The sequence below is a fragment of the Anomaloglossus baeobatrachus genome, chromosome 1 (genome assembly GCF_048569485.1).
Source record: "Anomaloglossus baeobatrachus isolate aAnoBae1 chromosome 1, aAnoBae1.hap1, whole genome shotgun sequence".
NCBI classification, from domain to species: domain Eukaryota; kingdom Metazoa; phylum Chordata; class Amphibia; order Anura; family Aromobatidae; genus Anomaloglossus; species Anomaloglossus baeobatrachus.
In genome coordinates this window covers 968,793,902-968,817,268 of record NC_134353.1, presented here as the reverse complement: position 1 = coordinate 968,817,268, position 23,367 = coordinate 968,793,902, and the positions used below count along the sequence as shown (strand labels likewise).

Genomic DNA, 23,367 nt, shown 5'->3' with positions numbered 1-23,367 from the left:
TTGCTGAAGTTTTGGAGGATATTTATTCCTCTTTTTGTTGCTTTTTATACATATTCACCTAGTTTCTACCTGCAGTACAAATACACCCTCACCATGACAGGCTCTGGTGAAAACCTAGTGTGAGCCATAGTACCTTTGGGTATTGTGTGTGCTGCGGCCCAGTGGGTCCACTACCCGCTTGCACCTGTGAGCATTACCAAAATCATCTAACTTGAAGGGGCTGGAGCAGTTTTGCCTTGAGGAATGAACAAAAATCCCAGTAGCAAGATGTGGAAAGCTCATAGAGACTTATCCAAAGTGACTTGCAGCTATAATATCATGCAGTGACTTCTGGGGGTTCCACCAGGAACAATGGAATTCCCCTGCAAATGCCACAACAGGATACACCGGAAACACAATACCACAGTGGGCCCTGGCGCTAGGGAGAGGGGTCACCTCCTGCATTCACCTGAGGCTGTTCCCTGCACTCCCTAACATCCCTAGACAAGTCCTTACCCCTCATCGCTGATCACATGCCTAGGCCCTGGCTTGCCCTGAACTCACCCTGGCTAATGAGAGCACTAGTCTCACCACTACACAACACAAGGGAAGGGAGACAAAAGGGGAAAAAATAGACAAAAGAAAGAAAACACTCCAAACTCTTCCACATGGAGCAAAGCACCCCAGCTGCAATCATCACAACACCTCGGCTTCTTCCAGAAACTAACTCATTCCAAAGTGGACAGCTTAGAAATGAAGATTCTATAACCGGCATCTGATGTGAGACACGTGACCTTTTATAGCTAAGGGGACTGATCACAAAGCGTTGCACCTGAGATGAAGGCTAAAAAGGATAGACAGGAAAGAGTCCTTAACCCCTACAGCACCAAAAGGGAGCAGTTACATTTAAACACAAGCTGCAGACCTGCACATAAGGCGTTGTGACCATCTAGTCACAGACTTGCCAGAGATCCCCCCCAGAGTGGAGCACACATATGACATGTAAATGCCACAAAAAGACTTTCTACAAAATACTAAACTTTAGTGGGGTGAATAGTTATGCACACTGAAGTTTTCGGTAAGTTTGTCCTATATGTTGTTTGCATCACAATAATAAAAGAGAAAACAAAATGTTCACAGTTGTAGGCATGTTCTTTACATGAACAGATGCAAACCCTCAAAAAAAGTGAAATTCCAGGTTGTGAGGTAGCAAAACATGTTAAACGCCAAAAGGATGGGGATTGAATACTTTCACAAGGCACTGTATGTTGATCCAACTGAAGCATCCTGGTCACTGTACAGTGGTAAAAAAGTGAAAGCCAGAACACCTCTGGGACCTGCTACATGGAGATAGTCTGTAGAAGTCTTAATATCAGGACTTGCTAGGTTTCCTCGATCAGTTCACCTTTACAGGAGGCAATCGGAGGACACAAGGAGGACAGTTCATATAAGATAAATGTATGATCAATTTTCAGTCTTAAGGTGGAGGGTCGTTTAATCACAACTTGTGCAGCACATGAAAAAAGTAACATTTTAAAAAAAAAAACACAACAGCAGAATAAAGTTAATAAAAGGATAGGCAATAGGTTGTCAAATACAAGTCATTTCACAAAAAAACTAAATAAAACAAACCTCATCATATAGGTTTAGCTAGGTCAATAACAAGAAATAAATGATTGCTCCACTTTCGGAAAACTCTCGTCCCCTAGCTGTTTAAAAAAAAAAAATAACCTGTGCGTTACTCCACCTCACTGGGTCCAGAGCGGAGGCTCCACTTGTTATTTATAAGTCTGTTATTATCTGCAGAGCTCATTGATAGCACTATAGCCAGTAACTGGGTTCAGCAGCTCTGCCCGAATAAATCACATCAGCTGCTCAAAGGCATTGAGCTGATGGAGTGGCTGCAGCGCTGTGAAATTGACTTCACCGCTGCAGCCAATAACTGACACCAGAAGCAGCAAGGGAGACTCTGCATTAGAACAGGAAGGGAAGGAAATAAAGCATAGATTTTGTTTATTTGGTTTCTAAATTAATTGCATCTAGGAGAGTTTTTTCAAAATCAGACAAAACCTTTAAAGAGACTAACATGAAGCTACTTGTGTGTAAAACTTCTCACATAGTGAGAATGATCAGAGGTTCCCTCTTGTGTGACTTTTTTCATGTCTAACAAGCCTTGATTTATCTGTAAAGCACTTCCCACATCCTGAACATGAATATGGCTTTTTCCCTGTGTGAATTCTCTCATGTACATTAAGATTTGATTTATCTCTAAAACATTTCCCACATTGTGAACATGAATATGGCTTCTCTCCTGTGTGAATTCTTTCGTGTACATTAAGATTTGATTTATCTTTAAAGCATTTACCACATTGTAAACATGAAAATGGTTTAACTCCTGTGTGAAATTTTTCATGCCTAGCAAGATTTGATTTACGCAGAAAGCCCGCTCCACATTCGGAACATATATATGGCTTCTCCGTTGTGTGAATTCTCTGATGCTTAATAAGTTCATAGATACATGCATAAATATTCCCACATTCTGAACATGAATACGGCTTCTCTAATGTGTGAAATTTTTTATGCCTAATAAGATTTGATTTACATGGAAAGCCCTGTCCACAATCGGAACATGAATACGGCTTCTCTCCGGTGTGACTTCTTTCATGTACAACTAGAGATGATTTTTGTGAAAAGCATCTCTCGCAGTGTGAACATGAATATGGCTTCTCTCCTGTGTGAATTCTCTCATGTACAATAAGATTGGATTTATCTTTAAAGAATTTCCCACATTGTGAACATGAATACGGCTTCTCCCCTGTGTAAGTTCTCTGATGTCTGACAAGATCTGACTTATATGTGAAGGCCTTCCCAGATAATGAACATGAAAATGGCTTTTCTGCTGCAGGATCATACTGAAGTCTTGTATCCTTTGTGTGATCGGGAATCATAGTAACAATCTGAAATTGATCAGGAGAGAGATGATCATGCATAAGGGTATTATATGACAGATCTGTATTGCGAAGTTCAGGATGTAATGGAGGAGTAATGAGATTTTCAGTGGAAGTGCGCTTCATGATCTCTTCATCTTCTTTTTTATAACTTAGTGATAACAGGCCGTTTTCCTCAGATGAATTTTCTGTTAGGATTAAAAATGGATTGGAGAATGATTTTTTTTTCTATACAAGAAAAGGTTTTTTTATGCAGTTTGGGCTTAAATTTTGATCTGGAAAGAGCAGCATGAGCCTTTTATCTTATATGCACACCCGGTCGTGGTTTACAAACTGCAAAAAAAACTTTGTTAGAAAGTATTTAACTATGAATTGTAGCTGCTTGGAACAATTATTTAGCAAATGTGGTTACAAAATTTACAGGAAATATAAACTTAAAAGGAAATTAGGACTCGGTGGACCATGTGGTCCTCTGCCACAGTCAGGCTTCCATATCTAAAATACAGCACGTGATTTCAGCTTTCGAACGCATTCTTTACCACACTAAAATGTATCGACAAAGTCACCATGTTGTTTACTACTACTCCCTTCATGTGCAGGAAAACATAGATGTTCTGATCCGATACTGGGATAAGAAGAGGCTGCTGTACAACCTAACTGATCTAATACTGGAGATACCAGGGGTGCTGGGGCAAGAGGAGACTGCTCACACTGTCTATCTGATCTAATAGCAGAGATACCAGGGTGCTGAGGTAAGTAGCTGCTCATACTGCTCTCCACCCAGTCTATCTGATCTTATACTGGAAATTCCAGGGAGTTGAGGTAAGAGGCTGCTCACACTGTTGTCTACCCTATCTGATCTTATACTGGAGATAACAGGGTGCTGAGGTAACAAGAGGCTGCTCACACTGCTGTCCTCCCTGCATATCTAATCTTATACTGGAAATACCAGGGTGTTTATATAAGAAGAGACTGCTCACACTGCTGTCCACTCGGTCTGAGATTATACTGGAAATACCAGGGTGTTGAGGCAAGAGGCTGCTCACACTGCTATCCTCCCTGTATATCTAATCTTATACTGGAAATACCAGGGTGTTTAGATAAGAAGAGATTGCTCACACTGCTGTCCACTCGGTCTGAGATTATACTGGAAATATCAGGGTGTTGAGGCAAGAGGCTGCTCACACTGCTATCCACCCGGTCTATCTGATCTTATACTGGAAATACCAGAATTGATGAGGTAAGCAGCTGCTCACACTGTTGTCCACCCTATCTAATCTTATGCTGGAGATACCAGGGTGCTGAGGTAACAAGAGGCTGCTCACATGGCTGTCCTTCCTGTATATCTAATCTTATACTGGAAATACCAGGGTGTTGAGGTAAGCAGCTGCTCACACTATTGTCCACCCTATCTTATCTTATACTGGAGATACCAGGGTGTTGAGATAAGAAGAGACTGCTCACACTGCTAGCAACCAGGTCTGATATTATACTGGATACCAGAGGTGCTGAGGTAAGAAGAGGCTGCTCACACTGCTGTCAGCCCAGTCTGATATACTTGAGCTATGCAGGGTGCTAAAGGTAAAAAGAGGCTGCTCACACTGCTGTAGACTATGTCTATCTGATCTAATACTGGAGATACAAATAATTTCATGCTATTTATTGGTAAAAAGAAAATTAAACATTTTTTGGAACGTTGATGAGGGCATGCTTTTTGGGAATTTATGCATTTTGCCATTGGAAAGAGATTTATTTATTCACATTAGAGATTTAGATGCGTCAATTATTTGTAAACGATCTTTTGTTTGTCTGGAAAGACCGCAAGATCATTTTTTTTTCAATTGGGCATTCCCAAAATCACAAAATGGTCTCATAATAAAGTACAGAAATAATGTTTTTCTTTTTGCCAATATAACTCACTTTTAAAATCTTGGAAGTTTTGCACATATCACCCCCAAGGTAGAGTTGAAACAAGAAGTTTACAAACCCTATGTAAAAAGACAACTGCAGGTTTTTCCCTCCGCTCTCTATAAAGACACATCTGCAGGTTTTTTCTCACTATCTGACATGAAATGAGAGAGAGATGCAACATCTGAGGTAATTACAGACACACCTGTGAATGTATTGTACTGCACACCTGAAACACACGGCTTCTCTGTGTAGCATCATTGGAAAGTCAAAAGAAATCTGCCAAGATCTCAGGAGGAGAATTGTGGACTTGAACAAGTCTGGTTCATCCTTGGGTGCAATTTCCAGATTCCTGAAGGTGCCTCTTTCATCTATACAAACAATTATGTGCAAGTACAAACAAGATAGGGTTGTCCAGCAATCACACCGCTCAGGAAGGAGAGGAGATCTGTGTACCAGAGATGAATGTGCTTTGGTCAGACGTGCATATGAACCTCAGAACAAAAGCAAACGACCTTGTGAAGATGCTGGAGGAAGCTGGTAAGATTGTGTCCTTACCCACAGTGAAATGAGTCCTGTATCAACATGGGGTGAAGGACCACTCTGCCAGGAAGAAGCCATTACTCCAAAAGAAACACGAAAAAGCCAGATTAATGTTTGCAAATGCGCACAGGAACAAAGACCTTAAATTTTGGAGACATGTCCTGTGATCAGACAAAACTAAAATTGAACTGTTTGGCCATAATGACCATCATTACGTCTGGAAAAAAAAAGGGAGAAGCTTTGAAGCCTAAGAACACCATCCCAACTGTGACACACATGGGTGGCAGCATCATGTTGGGGGGTTGTTTTGCTGCAGGAGGGACTGGTGACTTCACAAAATAGATATCATCATGAGCAGAGAAGATTATGTGGCAATTCTGAAGAACATCTCAAGACATCAGCCAGGAACTTAAAGCTTGGGCGGAGATGGGTCTTCCAAATGGACAATGACCCGAAGCTACTGCCAAACTGGTTACAAAGTGGCTTAAGGATAACAAAGTCAATGTTTTGGAGTGGCCATCACAAAGCCCTGATCTCAATTATATTAAAAATGTATGGGCAAAACTGAAAAGACCGGTTGTGAGCGGCGACCTACCAACATGGCTCAGCTACACCAGATCTGTCAGGAGGAATCGGCCAAATTCCACCAACTATTGTGAGAAGCTTCTGGAAGGATCCAAAATGTTTCCCGCAAGTCACACAGTGTAAGGGGAATGCCACCAAATACTGATGACCTGGAGGAAACTGCACTGTGCAGAAAGGAATAAAAATGCCTGAAAACATTCTCTCTCTCGCTCTCATTATTCTGGGATTTGGATATAGAAATCATTTTGGTTCCTAATTGACCGAAAGTGGGAGAAAAATAAATGCAGATGTGTCTGTATAGAGAGCGGAGGGAAAAACCTGCAGATGTGTCTGTATAGAGAGCGGAGGGAAAACCTGCAGATGTGTCTGTATAGAGAGCGGAGGGAAAAACCTGCAGATGTGTCTGTATAGAGAGCGGAGGGAAAAACCTGCAGATGTGTCTGTATAGAGAGCGGAGGGAAAACCTGCAGATGTGTCTGTATAGAGTGTACAGGAAAAAACCTGCAGATGTGTCTGTATAGAGAGCTGAGGGAAAAACCTGCAGATGTGTCTGTATAGAGAGCGGAGGGAAAAACCTGCAGATGTGTCTGTATAGAGAGCGGAGGGGAAAACCTGCAGATGTGTCTGTATAGAGAGCGGAGGGGAAAACCTGCAGATGTGTCTGTAAAGAGAGTGGAGGGAAAAACCTGCATATGTGTCTATAGAGAGAAGAGGGAAAATGCTGGTTTATACTTTATGCCCCTCCAGGCTACATTTACCGTCAGATGTCACTGAAAACAATACATTGCGAGGAGTCACATGTTATATGATGGTGGGCAAGAAGGCCGAACGTTATACACCACGGGGGCTAACGGGGACGGATTTTATATGCAAAGGGCAAGGAGACGCAAGGAGAAATTCAATGATTAATGCGTGTGGCCCAATACCTTTCTCCATACAGATTACAAGGACTGTCTGGAGACGGCTCATGCAGCCTTTATCTATCCCCATTTCTATGAGACAGCTGAACCTTCATAGTAAATAAGCCCCTGTACCTTGTCTCCCCCACTTTGTTGTGGATTGTAAGCTCTTAGGAACAGGGTTGTCATTATTTTTGAATCTTCTATAACTGTTACCTATGACCGTTTCTATATGAACCTCTGTAAAGCGCTGCGGAATATGTTGGTGCTATATAAATAAAGGTAATTATTATTAGTAATTGACATGGTGGCGGGGGACACAGGACGGGCATGGAAAAGGGCGCTCGCTGTGGGCAGGATTTTACCTTCATAATTATAGGTTGATTGAACCAGGTGTCAGAAACCAACATGACTGATATCGGAAACTCTAAATATGTATATACAAGCTCATCATCCGCTTAAAGGGAATATGACAGCAGGTTTTTGCTACCTCATCTGAGAGCAGCATAATTTAGGCAAAGAGACCCTGAATACGACGTATCACTTAGATTACTGGGTGCAGCGGTTCTGAAGCAGAGGTTTTAGATTTAGCAACGTAGCAGAGCTGAGAAAGCTCTGTATGTACAATATCTATAGACAGTGATCTGCTAATCACAAAGTGGGGGGGGGAGGGTAGTGCGTGCTGGACTAGCTGACCTCTAGCTTACCTGATCCGGCAATGATAATCTCCTGAAGCTAAAACAAACATCGCAGGTAAACAGCACACATTGTGATTAGAAACACGTTGATGCAATCTGTGTTTCAACCCCTACAGCATGTTGTCTTCAGATTATATAGCAAACACCTGCTGACAGATTCTCTTTAATGTTAAAGCCTCTCTCCACCCTGGCACAGAAAAGTGAGTAAAGATTTGTCATGTGCTGTCACCTCCCCGGTGCCCTCCGCTGCCTCCACCTGAGACCTGTGTGCTGGTTCTTCCTACATCTCACATGTCCTCCATAGTGGTACAGGGACGGCAGCCGCATGTCTGAACCAGACCTTGGTACTTACTGTCACCGCACAGCTGGTACACACCGCAGGCACAGTCCTGTGCCTGACTAGCTTGCTGGGCTTTCACATGCTGCGTTGCTGCATCTCCCTGTGGCTCACGAGTATCCTAATGGCTACAGGGAGGCGCAGTCAGACCGTAGGAATCTGTATTCCCTGTGTTTTACAGCGTGCTTATTCCCCGGCATATTCCCTGTCAGCACTCGGTCTATACTGCAGCTCCACTCTCCACACACTGCCTCATCTTAAGTAGGTCTTTGTCTATTCTCAGGGCTTTGTGTATGGTCTCTCCATTTTGTATTTTGCCCTGGCTTATCTCCAGTTTATCCTGACCTCTCCCGGCTTGTCTCCTGTTTATCCTGACCTCTCCCGGCTTGTCTCCTGTTTATCCTGACCTCTCCCGGCTTGTCTCCTGTTTATCCTGACCTCTCCCGGCTTGTCTCCTGTTTATCCTGACCTCTCCCGGCTTGTCTCCTGTTTATCCTGACCTCTCCCGGCTTGTCTCCTGTTTATCCTGACCTCTCCCGGCTTGTCTCCTGTTTATCCTGACCTCTCCCGGCTTGTCTCCTGTTTATCCTGACCTCTCCCGGCTTGTCTCCTGTTTATCCTGACCTCTCCCGGCTTCTCTCCTGTTTATTCTGACCTCTCCCGGCTTGACTCCTGTTTATCCTGACCTCTCCCGGCTTGTCTCCTGTTTATTCTGACCTCTCCCGGCTTGACTCCTGTTTATCCTGACCTCTCCCGGCTTGTCTCCTGTTTATCCTGACCTCTCCCGGCTTGTCTCCTGTTTATCCTGACCTCTCCCGGCTTGTCTCCTGTTTATCTTGACCTCTCCCGGCTTGTCTCCTGTTTACCTTGACCTCTCCCGGCTTGTCTCCTGTTTATCCTGACCTCTCCCGGCTTGTCTCCTGTTTAACCTGACCTCTCTTGGCTTTTCTCCAGTTAATCCTGACCTCTCTTGGCTTTTCTCCAGTTAATCCTGACCTCTCCTGCTTATCCTGACCTGTCTCAGGTTCTCTCCTGTTTTTCCTGACCTCTCTCGGATTGCCTCTCGTTTATCCTCACCTCATCTATCCTCTGTTTCCTGTACCTGTCCTGTTTGTCCCGTCCTTGAACTGTTTGATGATGTATCTGGGTTTTGCTTTGTACATCTTCAGCACCCAGACCCTACACGGAGCTGAAGAAGACCTGGGGAAGCCCTGGAGTAACACCTGTAGACTACCTGCAGCTCAAGCCTATCCTCACCATCAGAGGTCCTAGGGAAAACCAGGTGGCCCCTTTTCCACAACCCTCCAGGGTAATCCCAGCCAGTGGTGCTGTGGGTCTACATCCACCAGCTGTCACTCTAAATGATTAATCATAGGGTTATTCATGCCACTGTTGCAGCTGCCTATATGCAGAGAAAGCAGAACGCAGGACTCGGTGTCGGAGACAAACAGAGGGCGACAGGTAGGATGTCTCTACAGAGAGCGGCTACATCACTGAGATCCATAGGACGAGGAGGTTCATAAACTGCAACACAAGCTCAGTCGGGACTTGTGTAAGAAAAAATATGGATGTAAAGGATGGAAGTTATATTAGAAAAAAGATCATTAGGAAATTACACATCTGCTTCCTAAATCATTAAGCAGAGGTGCGGAGGCCGCGATATTCCCCGGTGCTCAGCCGCACTCTGCATTGGAGCAGCTGCGCCATCACCGGACGCTTCTGCTGTGATGTGGACGGTGGATAAAGCTTTACTGCGAGCACCGGAGACTCACACACGATATCAACCGCCCGTCATTATCACCATCATCCGCTCATGATCATTACACACCTGTGGAAACATCTGCTGGAATCTTCTCCTTTGCGTTACGGGGACATCTCTCTGGGGGATTTCTTTCCATGAAATCATCTGTAGGAAACATGCAGTGATGGAAAAGATTGTGGCATGTGATGAGGAGATTATGCGAGTAGTAGTAGGTGACCACAGAGCTTAGATGACAGCTTACCCTGCTGATCGGCCCATAAATCCATCGACTCTTCTGCTTCATCTATAACCTCAATGTTAAGATCCATCAGATCTTCAGCCTAAAAAAACAAGAAAAAATGTAAATCGAGCTCTGGTCCAATCACTTTATGGTCAGATGTTGTGGAGACTTCAGCGCCATCTACCTGATGAGTCTCCGGGACATTGTGATTCTCCTCTGGACAGTCCTGGAGACACAGAGGACGGGGACATCTCTCTGGGGGATTTCTCCTCCTGGATCCATCTGTGGAGACACAGAGACTGAATACATGACCGGCCATGTATCTGTCTATATAAGAGACACTTCTCTGAATACTAGAAATTCAAGGTTTGTCTCAGGGACTAAAGTCCCTTGTTGTGGTCCTCACCACCGGTAACGAGATCCCAGCACACTGTGGTCCTCACCACCACCACTGAGGTCCCAGCACATTATCACTTCATACTTGAGGCCTACAATCAGCAAGATAAAGCCTAATGCTCTCCTGTTCTGCACTCAGAGGATGAAAACCCTGAGGAGACCGAGAGAAGACCCTCATCTGTCAGAGAAAGGAACAATAGAAAGAAACACAACTTCTCCAAGTATCGTCTCCACCAGGGATGGAACCACCGAGGAACTGGAGAAAGCTCCACATTTCTATCCTTCGGTAGTTTGAGAGCTAATGATGTCTCCATCCATGAGGACATAGTCTCCAACCAGATCAGGATCCTCTAGGATTGCGTCAAAAGAACAGAACCTGCCATCCTCCTATTAAATCACGGGTTACCGCATTTTCATTCTCCTTAAAATAGAGATACATTTCAACATCTGCCTCGATATAAAACACTAAAATAGGCGGTGGGTGCACCGAAAGATTTGAGTTTGTCTCTGAAAGAGGGGAAGAAAGGGCAGATAAATGGATGGAGCCACAGCGACTGAAAGGATGGAGTTGTGGGATTCACCCGGTACAAAGCGGCGACTGACTACCATATTGTAACAAGGATGGACACCTAGAGAGCAGGCACCTGGGTCACAAGCGCTTACTGAAGCACACGGGGAGCCAAGGATAGATTGTCTGGTCGGACTCCAGAGAAAACCTCCCAGAATACAAAAAGTTCTGAAAAAAATAACCCTTCAAGAAGGGACACAAACTAATAATCACCACCCTGTGGCCGCGCAATGTTCCTGCAGGGCCAACACCCACATCATCCTCCCACATGTATCGTTCTGATCACATGAAGAGGAGGAGCCACCGCCTGACACTTTACCGTCGCTGAGCCCTTGAAGCACAAACACCCCGTCCCACATATTCTGAAGTCATGTGATTAGGGGCTTTAACCCCTTCTTGACATCTGATGTTCATGCCTGGAGGATGCCAGGTGGGCATCTATGGAGCAAGCTCAGATTGCTGCCATTTAACCACTTCACTGCCGCTGACACCCTGACAGTACCATGTAAGTGGCTGGGTGTCCCACTCCCCTGCCAGTCAGTCACTTGACCGCAGGGTCCCATGATGGCCGGGGCCAGCAGAAGGCGTGACTCTGCCACCAAGGATTTCCTATGAAGCCCAGAATTTATAGCATCACAGGTTTAAAGCCCCGTTATTTTTACTCTCTCTCCCAAAATGGAGAACCAAAAATAATTTAGTAGAAGAAAAATAAACATATTTGGCATTGCCATGTCACGGTTCTGCCACACAGCAAACGCTAGAATATAAAAAATCAAAACACCAAAAACATTTCCCCAAAAATGCAATAAAAACAAGATGATCAAAAAGTCACAATTTCCACAAAATATCACAAATAAATAGGCCAGAACCCATAGAAAGGTCAGTTCTGGACTATTGCTGCCTATAGGGGGCACTACAGACTCGGCTCTCCGCATCTGAAAAAAGGACATTTGCATCTTCTTTATTTCCCAGGGAGCATTGCACGGTCTATAACTCTCAGTACTCAGAACTTACGCTCTCCTCAAGGAGAAATATCATCCCCTACAGAGAGGAGGAGCGGTGACCCGACCCCATCATCCCCTATAGAGAGGAGGCGCGGTGACCCCCGACCACATCATCCCCTACAGAGAGGAGGAGCGGTGACCCGACCCCATCATCCCCTATAGAGAGGAGGCGCGGTGACCCCGACCACATCATCCCCTATAAACAGGAGGCGCGGTGACCCCGACCCCATCATCCCCTATAGAGAGGAGGCGCGTTGACCCCCGACCACATCATCCCCTACAGAGAGGAGGAGCGGTGACCCGACCCCATCATCCCCTATAGAGAGGAGGCGCAGTGACCCCCGACCACATCATCCCCTATAGAGAGGAGGCGCGGTGACCCCCGACCACATCATCCCCTATAGAGAGGAGGCGCGGTGACCCCGACCACATCATCCCCTATAAACAGGAGGCGCGGTGACCCCGACCACATCATCCCCTATAGAGCGGAGGCGCGGTGACCCGACCACATCATCCCCTATAGAGAGATGAGGCGCGGTGACCCGACCACATCATCCCCTATAGAGAAGAGGCGCGGTGACCCCGACCACATCATCCCCTATAGAGAGGAGGCGCGGTGACCCCGACCACATCATCCCCTATAGAGAGGAGGCGCGGTGACCCCGACCACATCATCCCCTATAAACTAGAGGCGCGGTGACCCCGACCCCATCATCCCCTATAGAGAGGAGGCGCGGTGACCCCGACCACATCATCCCCTATAGAGCGGAGGCGCGGTGACCCCGACCACATCATCCCCTATAGAGAGATGAGGCGCGGTGACCCGACCACATCATCCCCTATAGAGAAGAGGCGCGGTGACCCCGACCACATCATCCCCTATAGAGAGGAGGTGCGGTGACCCCGACCACATCATCCCCTATAGAAAGGAGGCGCGGTGACCCCGACCACATCATCCCCTATAGAGAGGAGGCGCGGTGACCCCGACCACATCATCCCCTATAGAGAGGAGGCGCGGTGACCCCGACCACATCATCCCCTATAGAGAGGAGGCGCGGTGACCCGACCCCATCATCCCCTATAGAGAAGAGGCGCGGTGACCCGACCCCATCATCCCCTATAGAGAAGAGGCGCGGTGACCCGACCCCATCATCCCCTATAGAGAAGAGGCGCGGTGACCCCGACCTCATCTTCCCCTATAGAGAGGAGGCGCGATGACCCGACCCCATCATCCCCTATAGAGAGGAGGCACGGTGACCCCGACCACATCATCCCCTATAGAGAGGAGGCGCGGTGACCCCGATCACATCATCCCCTATAGAGAGGAGGCGCGGTGACCCCGACCACATCCCCTATAGAGAGGAGGCGCGGTGACCCGACCCCATCCCCTATAGAGAGAAGGAGCGGTGACCCCAACCACATCATCCCCTATAGAGAGGAGGCGCGGTGACCCCGACCACATCATCCCCTATAGAGAGGAGGCGCGGTGACCCCGACCACATCATCCCCTATAAACTAGAGGCGCGGTGACCCCGACCCCATCATCCCCTATAGAGAGGAGGCACGGTGACCCCGACCACATCATCCCCTATAGAGCGGAGGCGCGGTGACCCCGACCACATCATCCCCTATAGAGAGATGAGGCGCGGTGACCCGACCACATCATCCCCTATAGAGAAGAGGCGCGGTGACCCCGACCACATCATCCCCTATAGAGAGGAGGTGCGGTGACCCCGACCACATCATCCCCTATAGAGAGGAGGCGCGGTGACCCCGACCACATCATCCCCTATAGAGAGGAGGCGCGGTGACCCCGACCACATCATCCCCTATAGAGAGGAGGCGCGGTGACCCCGACCACATCATCCCCTATAGAGAGGAGGCGCGGTGACCCGACCCCATCATCCCCTATAGAGAAGAGGCGCGGTGACCCGACCCCATCATCCCCTATAGAGAAGAGGCGCGGTGACCCGACCCCATCATCCCCTATAGAGAAGAGGCGCGGTGACCCCGACCCCATCATCCCCTATAGAGAGGAGGCGCGATGACCCCGACCTCATCATCCCCTATAGAGAGGAGGCGCGATGACCCGACCCCATCATCCCCTATAGAGAGGAGGCACGGTGACCCCGACCACATCATCCCCTATAGAGAGGAGGCGCGGTGACCCCGATCACATCATCCCCTATAGAGAGGAGGCGCGGTGACCCCGACCACATCCCCTATAGAGAGGAGGCGCGGTGACCCGACCCCATCCCCTATAGAGAGAAGGAGCGGTGACCCCAACCACATCATCCTCTATAGAGAGGTGTCTTATAGAATGAAAAAAAGGCATTTTACTTTTCTGAAACTTGATTAAACTGAATTCTACAATCAGAAACCAAAACCAAAAATGAGCCGCGCCCCTCACCTGATGTCACCGACCGCTGCTCCTCCTCCATCATCACCTCCTCGTACCGCTCCTTGTGTCCTTCCAGATACTCCCACTCCTCCATGGAGAGAAAGACAGCGACGTCCTGACACCTTATAGGAACCTGACAACAACGACACCAACATCACCCAGAATCCTCCAGTGCCTCCGGTATAATGTCCCAGCAGTCACCTCTCCCCCATCACCCAGAATCCTCCAGTGCTTCCTGTATAATGTCCCAGCAGTCACCTCTCCCCTCATCACCCAGAATCCTCCAGTGCTTCCTGTATAATGTCCCAGCAGTCGCCTCTCCCCCATCACCCAGAATCCTCCAGTGCTTCCTGTATAATGTCCCAGCAGTCACCTCTCCCCTCATCACCCAGAATCCTCCAGTGCTTCCTGTATAATGTCCCAGCAGTCACCTCTCCCCTCATCACCCAGAATCCTCCAGTGCCTCCTGTATAATGCCCCAGCAGTCACCTCTCCCCTCATCACCCAGAATCCTCCAGTGCTTCCTGTATAATATCCTAGCAGTCACCTCTCCCCTCATCACCCAGAATCCTCCAGTGCTTCCTGTATAATGTCCCAGCAGTCACCTCTCCGCTCATCACCCAGAATCCTCCTGTATAATGTCCCAGCAGTCACCTCTCCCCTCATCACCCAGAATCCTCCAGTGCCTCCTGTATAATGTCCCAGCAGTCACCTCTCCGGTCATCACCCAGAATCCTCCAGTGCTTCCTGTATAATGTCCCAGCAGTCACCTCTCCCCTCATCACCCAGAATCCTCCAGTGCCTCCTGTGTAATGTCCCAGCAGTCACCTCTCCCCTCATCACCCAGAATCCTCCAGTGCCTCCTGTGTAATGTCCCAGCAGTCACCTCTCCCCTCATCACCCAGAATCCTCCAGTGCCTCCTGTGTAATGTCCCAGCAGTCACCTCTCCCCTCATCACCCAGAATCCTCCAGTGCCTCCTGTATAATGTCCCAGCAGTCACCTCTCCCCTCATCACCCAGAATCCTCCAGTGCCTCCTGTGTAATGTCCCAGCAGTCACCTCTCCCCTCATCACCCAGAATCCTCCAGTGCCTCCTGTATAATGTCCCAGCAGTCACCTCTCCCCTCATCACCCAGAATCCTCCAGTGCTCCCTGTATAATGTCCCAGCAGTCACCTCTCCCCTCATCACCCAGAATCCTCCAGTGCTTCCTGTATAATGTCCCAGCAGTCACCTCTCCGCTCATCACCCAGAATCCTCCTGTATAATGTCCCAGCAGTCACCTCTCCCCTCATCACCCAGAATCCTCCAGTGCCTCCTGTGTAATGTCCCAGCAGTCACCTCTCCCCTCATCACCCAGAATCCTCCAGTGCCTCCTGTATAATGTCCCAGCAGTCACCTCTCCCCTCATCCCCCAGAATCCTCCAGTGCTTCCTGTATAATGTCCCAGCAGTCACCTCTCCCCTCATCACCCAGAATCCTCCAGTGCTTCCTGTATAATGTCCCAGCAGTCACCTCTCCCCTCATCACCCAGAATCCTCCAGTGCCTCCTGTGTAATGTCCCAGCAGTCACCTCTCCCCTCATCACCCAGAATCCTCCAGTGCCTCCTGTATAATGTCCCAGCAGTCACCTCTCCCCTCATCACCCAGAATCCTCCTGTATAATGTCCCAGCAGTCACCTCTCCCCTCATCACCCAGAATCCTCCAGTGCCTCCTGTGTAATGTCCCAGCAGTCACCTCTCCCCTCATCACCCAGAATCCTCCAGTGCCTCCTGTATAATGTCCCAGCAGTCACCTCTCCCCTCATCACCCAGAATCCTCCAGTGCTCCCTGTATAATGTCCCAGCAGTCACCTCTCCCCTCATCACCCAGAATCCTCCAGTGCTTCCTGTATAATGTGCCAGCAGTCACCTCTCCCCTCATCACCCAGAATCCTCCAGTGCTTCCTATATAATGTGCCAGCAGTCACCTCTCCCCTCATCACCCAGAATCCTCCAGTGCTTCCTGTATAATGTCCCAGCAGTCACCTCTCCCCTCATCACCCAGAATCCTCCAGTGCTTCTTGTATAATGTCCCAGCAGTCACCTCTCCCCTCATCACCCAGAATCCTCCAGTGCTTCCTGTATAATGTGCCAGCAGTCACCTCTCCCCTCATCACCCAGAATCCTCCAGTGCTTCCTGTATAATGTCCCAGCAGTCACCTCTCCCCTCATCACCCAGAATCCTCCAGTGCCTCCTGTATAATGTCCCAGCAGTCACCTCTCCCCTCATCACCCAGAATCCTCCAGTGCTTCCTGTATAATGTCCCAGCAGTCACCTCTCCCCTCATCACCCAGAATCCTCCAGTGCTTCCTGTATAATGTCCCAGCAGTCACCTCTCCCCTCATCACCCAGAATCCTCCAGTGCTTCCTATATAATGTGCCAGCAGTCACCTCTCCCCTCATCACCCAGAATCCTCCAGTGCTTCCTGTATAATGTCCCAGCAGTCACCTCTCCCCTCATCACCCAGAATCCTCCAGTGCTTCCTGTATAATGTCCCAGCAGTCACCTCTCCTCTCATCACCCAGAATCCTCCAGTGCTTCCTGTATAATGTCCCAGCAGTCACCTCTCCCCTCATCACCCAGAATCCTCCAGTGCTTCCTGTATAATGTCCCAGCAGTCACCTCTCCCCTCATCACCCAGAATCCTCCAGTGCCTCCTGTGTAATGTCCCAGCAGTCACCTCTCCCCTCATCACCCAGAATCCTCCAGTGCCTCCTGTATAATGTCCCAGCAGTCACCTCTCCCCTCATCACCCAGAATCCTCCAGTGCTCCCTGTATAATGTCCCAGCAGTCACCTCTCCCCTCATCACCCAGAATCCTCCAGTGCTTCCTGTATAATGTGCCAGCAGTCACCTCTCCCCTCATCACCCAGAATCCTCCAGTGCTTCCTATATAATGTGCCAGCAGTCACCTCTCCCCTCATCACCCAGAATCCTCCAGTGCTTCCTGTATAATGTCCCAGCAGTCACCTCTCCCCTCATCACCCAGAATCCTCCAGTGCCTCCTGTATAATGTCCCAGCAGTCACCTCTCCCCTCATCACCCAGAATCCTCCAGTGCTTCCTGTATAATATCCCTGCAGTCACCTCTCCGGTCATCACCCAGAATCCTCCAGTGCTTCCTGTATAATGTCCCAGCAGTCACCTCTCCCCTCATCACCCAGAATCCTCCAGTGCTTCCTGTATAATGTCCCAGCAGTCACCTCTCCCCTCATCACCCAGAATCCTCCACTGCTTCCTGTATAATGTCTCAGCAGTCACCTCTCCGCTCATCACCCAGAATCCTCCAGTGCCTCCTGTATAATATCCCAGCAGTCACCTCTCCGGTCATCACCCAGAATCCTCCAGTGCTTCCTGTATAATGTCCCAGCAGTCACCTCTCCGGTCATCACCCAGAATCCTCCAGTGCTTCCTGTATAATGTCCCAGCAGTCACCTCTCCCCTCATCACCCAGAATCCTCCAGTGCCTCCTGTATAATGTCCCAGCAGTCACCTCTCCCCTCATCACCCAGAATCCTCCAGTGCTTCCTGTATAATGTCCCAGCAGTCACCTCTCCCCTCATCACCCAGAATCCTCCAGTGCCTCCTGTATAATGTCCCAGCAGTCACCTCTCCCCTCATCACCCAGAATCCTCCAGTGCTTCCTGTATAATATCCCTGCAGTCACCTCTCCGGTCATCACCCAGAATCCTCCAGTGCTTCCTGTATAATGTCCCAGCAGTCACCTCTCCCCTCATCACCCAGAATCCTCCAGTGCTTCCTGTATAATGTCCCAGCAGTCACCTCTCCCCTCATAACCCAGAATCCTCCAGTGCTTCCTGTATAATGTCCCAGCAGTCACCTCTCCCCTCATAACCCAGAATCCTCCAGTGCTTCCTGTATAATGTCCCAGCAGTCACCTCTCCCCTCATCACCCAGAATCCTCCAGTGCTTCCTGTATAATGTCCCAGCAGTCACCTCTCCCCTCATCACCCAGAATCCTCCAGTGCTTCCTGTATAATCTCCCAGCAGTCACCTCTCCCCTCATCACCCAGAATCCTCCAGTGCTTCCTGTATAATGTCCCAGCAGTCACCTCTCCCCTCATCACCCAGAATCCTCCAGTGCCTCCTGTATAATGTCCCAGCAGTCACCTCTCCCCTCATCACCCAGAATCCTCCAGTGCTTCCTGTATAATGTCCCAGCAGTCTCCTCTCCCCTCATCACCCAGAATCCTCCAGTGCTTCCTGTATAATCTCCCAGCAGTCACCTCTCCCCTCATCACCCAGAATCCTCCAGTGCTTCCTGTATAATGTCCCAGCAGTCACCTCTCCGGTCATCACCCAGAATCCTCCAGTGCTTCCTGTATAATGTCCCAGCAGTCACCTCTCCCCTCATCACCCAGAATCCTCCAGTGCTTCCTGTATAATCTCCCAGCAGTCACCTCTCCCCTCATCACCCAGAATCCTCCAGTGCTTCCTGTATAATGTCCCAGCAGTCACCTCTCCCCTCATCACCCAGAATCCTCCAGTGCCTCCTGTATAATGTCCCAGCAGTCACCTCTCCCCTCATCACCCAGAATCCTCCAGTGCCTCCTGTATAATGTCCCAGCAGTCACCTCTCCCCTCATCACCCAGAATCCTCCAGTGCCTCCTGTATAATGTCCCAGCAGTCACCTCTCCCCTCATCACCCAGAATCCTCCAGTGCTTCCTGTATAATGTCCCAGCAGTCACCTCTCCCATCATCACCCAGAATCCTCCAGTGCCTCCTGTATAATGTCCCAGCAGTCACCTCTCCCATCATCACCCAGAATCCTCCAGTGCCTCCTGTATAATGTCCCAGCAGTCACCTCTCCCCTCATCACCCAGAATCCTCCAGTGCCTCCTGTATAATGTCCCAGCAGTCACTTCTCCCCTCATCACCCAGAATCCTCCAGTGCTTCCTGTATAATGTCCCAGCAGTCACCTCTCCCCTCATCACCCAGAATCCTCCAGTGCTTCCTGTATAATGTCCCAGCAGTCACCTCTCCCCTCATCACCCAGAATCCTCCAGTGCTTCCTGTATAATGTCCCAGCAGTCACCTCTCCCCTCATCACCCAGAATCCTCCAGTGCTTCCTGTATAATGTCCCAGCAGTCACCTCTCCTCTCATCACCCAGAATCCTCCAGTGCTTCCTGTATAATGTCCCAGCAGTCACCTCTCCCCTCATCACCCAGAATCCTCCAGTGCTTCCTGTATAATGTCCCAGCAGTCACCTCTCCACTCATCTCCCAGAATCCTCCAGTGCTTCCTGTATAATGTCCCAGCAGTCACCTCTCCCCTCATCACCCAGAATCCTCCAGTGCTTCCTGTATAATCTCCCAGCAGTCACCTCTCCCCTCATCACCCAGAATCCTCCAGTGCCTCCTGTATAATGTCCCAGCAGTCACCTCTCCCCTCATCACCCAGAATCCTCCAGTGCTTCCTGTATAATGTCCCAGCAGTCACCTCTCCCCTCATCACCCAGAATCCTCCAGTGCCTCCTGTATAATGTCCCAGCAGTCACCTCTCCCCTCATCACCCAGAATCCTCCAGTGCCTCCTGTATAATGTCCCAGCAGTCACCTCTCCCCTCATCACCCAGAATCCTCCAGTGCCTCCTGTATAATGTCCCAGCAGTCACCTCTCCCCTCATCACCCAGAATCCTCCAGTGCTTCCTGTATAATGTCCCAGCAGTCACCTCTCCCATCATCACCCAGAATCCTCCAGTGCCTCCTGTATAATGTCCCAGCAGTCACCTCTCCCCTCATCACCCAGAATCCTCCAGTGCTTCCTGTATAATGTCCCAGCAGTCACCTCTCCCCTCATCACCCAGAATCCTCCAGTGCCTCCTGTATAATGTCCCAGCAGTCACTTCTCCCCTCATCACCCAGAATCCTCCAGTGCTTCCTGTATAATGTCCCAGCAGTCACCTCTCCTCTCATCACCCGGAATCCTCCAGTGCCTCCTGTATAATGTCCCAGCAGTCACCTCTCCCCTCATCACCCAGAATCCTCCAGTGCTTCCTGTATAATGTCCCAGCAGTCACCTCTCCACTCATCTCCCAGAATCCTCCAGTGCTTCCTGTATAATGTCCCAGCAGTCACCTCTCATCACCCAGAATCCTCCAGTGCTTCCTGTATAATGTCCCAGCAGTCACCTCTCCACTCATCTCCCAGAATCCTCCAGTGCTTCCTGTATAATGTCCCAGCAGTCCCCTCATCACCCAGAATCCTCCAGTGCTTCCTGTATAATGTCCCAGCAGTCACCTCTCCCCTCATCACCCAGAATCCTCCAGTGCTTCCTGTATAATCTCCCAGCAGTCACCTCTCCCCTCATCACCCAGAATCCTCCAGTGCTTCCTGTATAATGTCCCAGCAGTCACCCCTCCCCTCATCACCCAGAATCCTCCAGTGCTTCCTGTATAATGTCCCAGCAGTCACCCCTCCCCTCATCACCCAGAATCCTCCAGTGCTTCCTGTATAATGTCCCAGCAGTCACCCCTCCCCTCATCACCCAGAATCCTCCAGTGCTTCCTGTATAATGTCCCAGCAGTCACCCCTCCCCTCATCACCCAGAATCCTCCAGTGCTTCCTGTATAATGTCCCAGCAGTCACCCCTCCCCTCATCACCCAGAATCCTCCAGTGCTTCCTGTATAATGTCCCAGCAGTCACCCCTCCCCTCATCACCCAGAATCCTCCAGTGCTTCCTGTATAATGTCCCAGCAGTCACCCCTCCCCTCATCACCCAGAATCCTCCAGTGCCTCCTGTATAATGTCCCAGCAGTCACCTCTCCCCTCATCACCTAGAATCCTCCAGTGCTTCCTGTATAATGTCCCAGCAGTCACCTCTCCCCTCATCACCCAGAATCCTCCAGTGCTTCCTGTATAATCTCCCAGCAGTCACCTCTCCCCTCATCACCCAGAATCCTCCAGTGCTTCCTGTATAATGTCCCAGCAGTCACCTCTCCCCTCATCACCCAGAATCCTCCAGTGCTTCCTGTATAATGTCGCAGCAGTCACCTCTCCCCTCATCACCCAGAATCCTCCAGTGCTTCCTGTATAATGTCCCAGCAGTCACCTCTCCCCTCATCACCTAGAATCCTCCAGTGCTTCCTGTATAATGTCCCAGCAGTCACCTCTCCCCTCATCCCCCAGAATCCTCCAGTGCTTCCTGTATAATCTCCCAGCAGTCACCTCTCCCCTCATCACCCAGAATCCTCCAGTGCCTCCTGTATAATGTCCCAGCAGTCACCTCTCCCCTCATCACCCAGAATCCTCCAGTGCTTCCTGTATAATGTCCCAGCAGTCACCTCTCCCCTCATCACCCAGAATCCTCCAGTGCTTCCTGTATAATGTCCCAGCAGTCACCTCTCCCCTCATCACCCAGAATCCTCCAGTGCCTCCTGTATAATGCCCCAGCAGTCACCTCTCCCCTCATCACCCAGAATCCTCCAGTGCTTCCTGTATAATGTCCCAGCAGTCACCTCTCCCCTCATCACCCAGAATCCTCCAGTGCTTCCTGTATAATGTCCCAGCAGTCACCTCTCCGGTCATCACCCAGAATCCTCCAGTGCTTCCTGTATAATGTCCCAGCAGTCACCTCTCCGGTCAGCAGCTCAATCATCTTGTTGCTGAGCTCTAGGATCTTCTTCTTGCTCCTCTCATGTATCGGGGGAGGGGCTGTGATGGGGCTCAGGCTCCGCCCTCCTGACTCCTGGAGATGGATGAGGGGAGTCACACAGTCCCCCGGTGTCTTCCTCACTATGGTGTAATCCTGTGGATGGAGACAAATCACTAAATCCCAGATATATAATGAAATCCTGACAGGAATGTGGAGGAGTTACCTCTCCGCTCAGCAGGGAGATGACCTCCAGGGAGAGGGTTAATAATCTTCTGCTGATCTCATTCTCATCCATCCTCGGGGATCATTCAGGAGAAGGAGGAAAACTGGATCCGCTGCAGGGATCTCGTGCTGGTGTCTATGGTAAAGGAGAAGCTGCAAATCACTAAATTCTTCCCCAAATATCCCCTTTTATAAGGAAGAAAAGCCATAAAAGCTTCTCCGCCTCCTGCGCGGATCTGACCGCTCATTATAACCTCGGAGGCGGTGACCGCACAAGCAGCGGGGACATCGCATCAGCGGCACATGCCCCATATAATGCTGGACGTCCCCAGATTCACTACAACACTGCACCGAACCCTCCGCTGTAACCTCACCTGAATGGCGGGAAATCTGCTGCTGGCTGATAACAGAGAACAGGAGCAGCGCATGCAGGAAGAATATGCTGCACTGAGAGCTGAAGGACCTGTGGGACGTCACCGTCATGTGATCAGCGATTTCAGGGGCGGATAAAGGAAGTGATAATGGACACGTCAGCACAAGTCCTTCTTTCTTGATCTCCGCCCCCCGGTCACATGGCATGACGTCATTACAGGTCCTTTAGCTCTCGCAGACATTTCCTCGTGGCTGGGCTCAGCCTAGAAAGTACGGGCTCCTTCCTGGACAGGGCCTAGACTGTACTGGCTGCAGTCAGGATCTGGAAGAAGCCCGTACATTGCAGCTCATTCACTACTAAAGGAACTAAAATGTACGGGCTCCTTCCAGGTCCTGACTGCAGCCCGTACATTGTAACACACTCACTACTGAAGATACTAGAATGTACGGGCTCCTTCCAGGTCCTGACTGCAGCCCCGTACATTGTAACACTCACTACTGAAGATACTAGAATGTACGGGCTCCTTCCAGGTCCTGACTGCAGCCCGTACATTGTAACACTCACTACTGAAGATACTGGAATGTATGGGCTCCTTCCAGGTCCTGACTGCAGCCCGTACATTGTAACACTCACTACTGAAGATACTGGAATGTATGGGCTCCTTCCAGGTCCTGACTGCAGCCCGTACATTGTAACACTCACTACTGAAGATACTAGAATGTACGGGCTCCTTCCAGGTCCTGACTGCAGCCCGTACATTGTAACACACTCACTACTGAAGATACTGGAATGTATGGGCTCCTTCCAGGTCCTGACTGCAGCCGTACATTGTAACACACTCACTACTGAAGATACTAGAAT

The 23,367-nt window shown here is 49.5% G+C and overlaps 1 protein-coding gene across 1 annotated transcript in view; it reads right to left on the bottom strand.

Moving 5' to 3' along the window:
- LOC142264476 (uncharacterized) overlaps positions 1-23,367 on the bottom strand; it is a 157,848-nt gene that overhangs the window by 34,656 nt on the left and 99,825 nt on the right. Inside the window, exons 12-16 of the mRNA XM_075332252.1 lie at positions 14,258-14,381; positions 10,064-10,161; positions 9,901-9,979; positions 9,726-9,803; positions 2,117-3,115 (exon numbers count right to left, since the gene is read on the bottom strand). Of these exons, the coding sequence (XP_075188367.1) occupies positions 2,117-3,115; positions 9,726-9,803; positions 9,901-9,979; positions 10,064-10,161; positions 14,258-14,381 (1,378 nt within the window). The remainder of the gene's footprint in view (positions 1-2,116; positions 3,116-9,725; positions 9,804-9,900; positions 9,980-10,063; positions 10,162-14,257; positions 14,382-23,367) is intronic.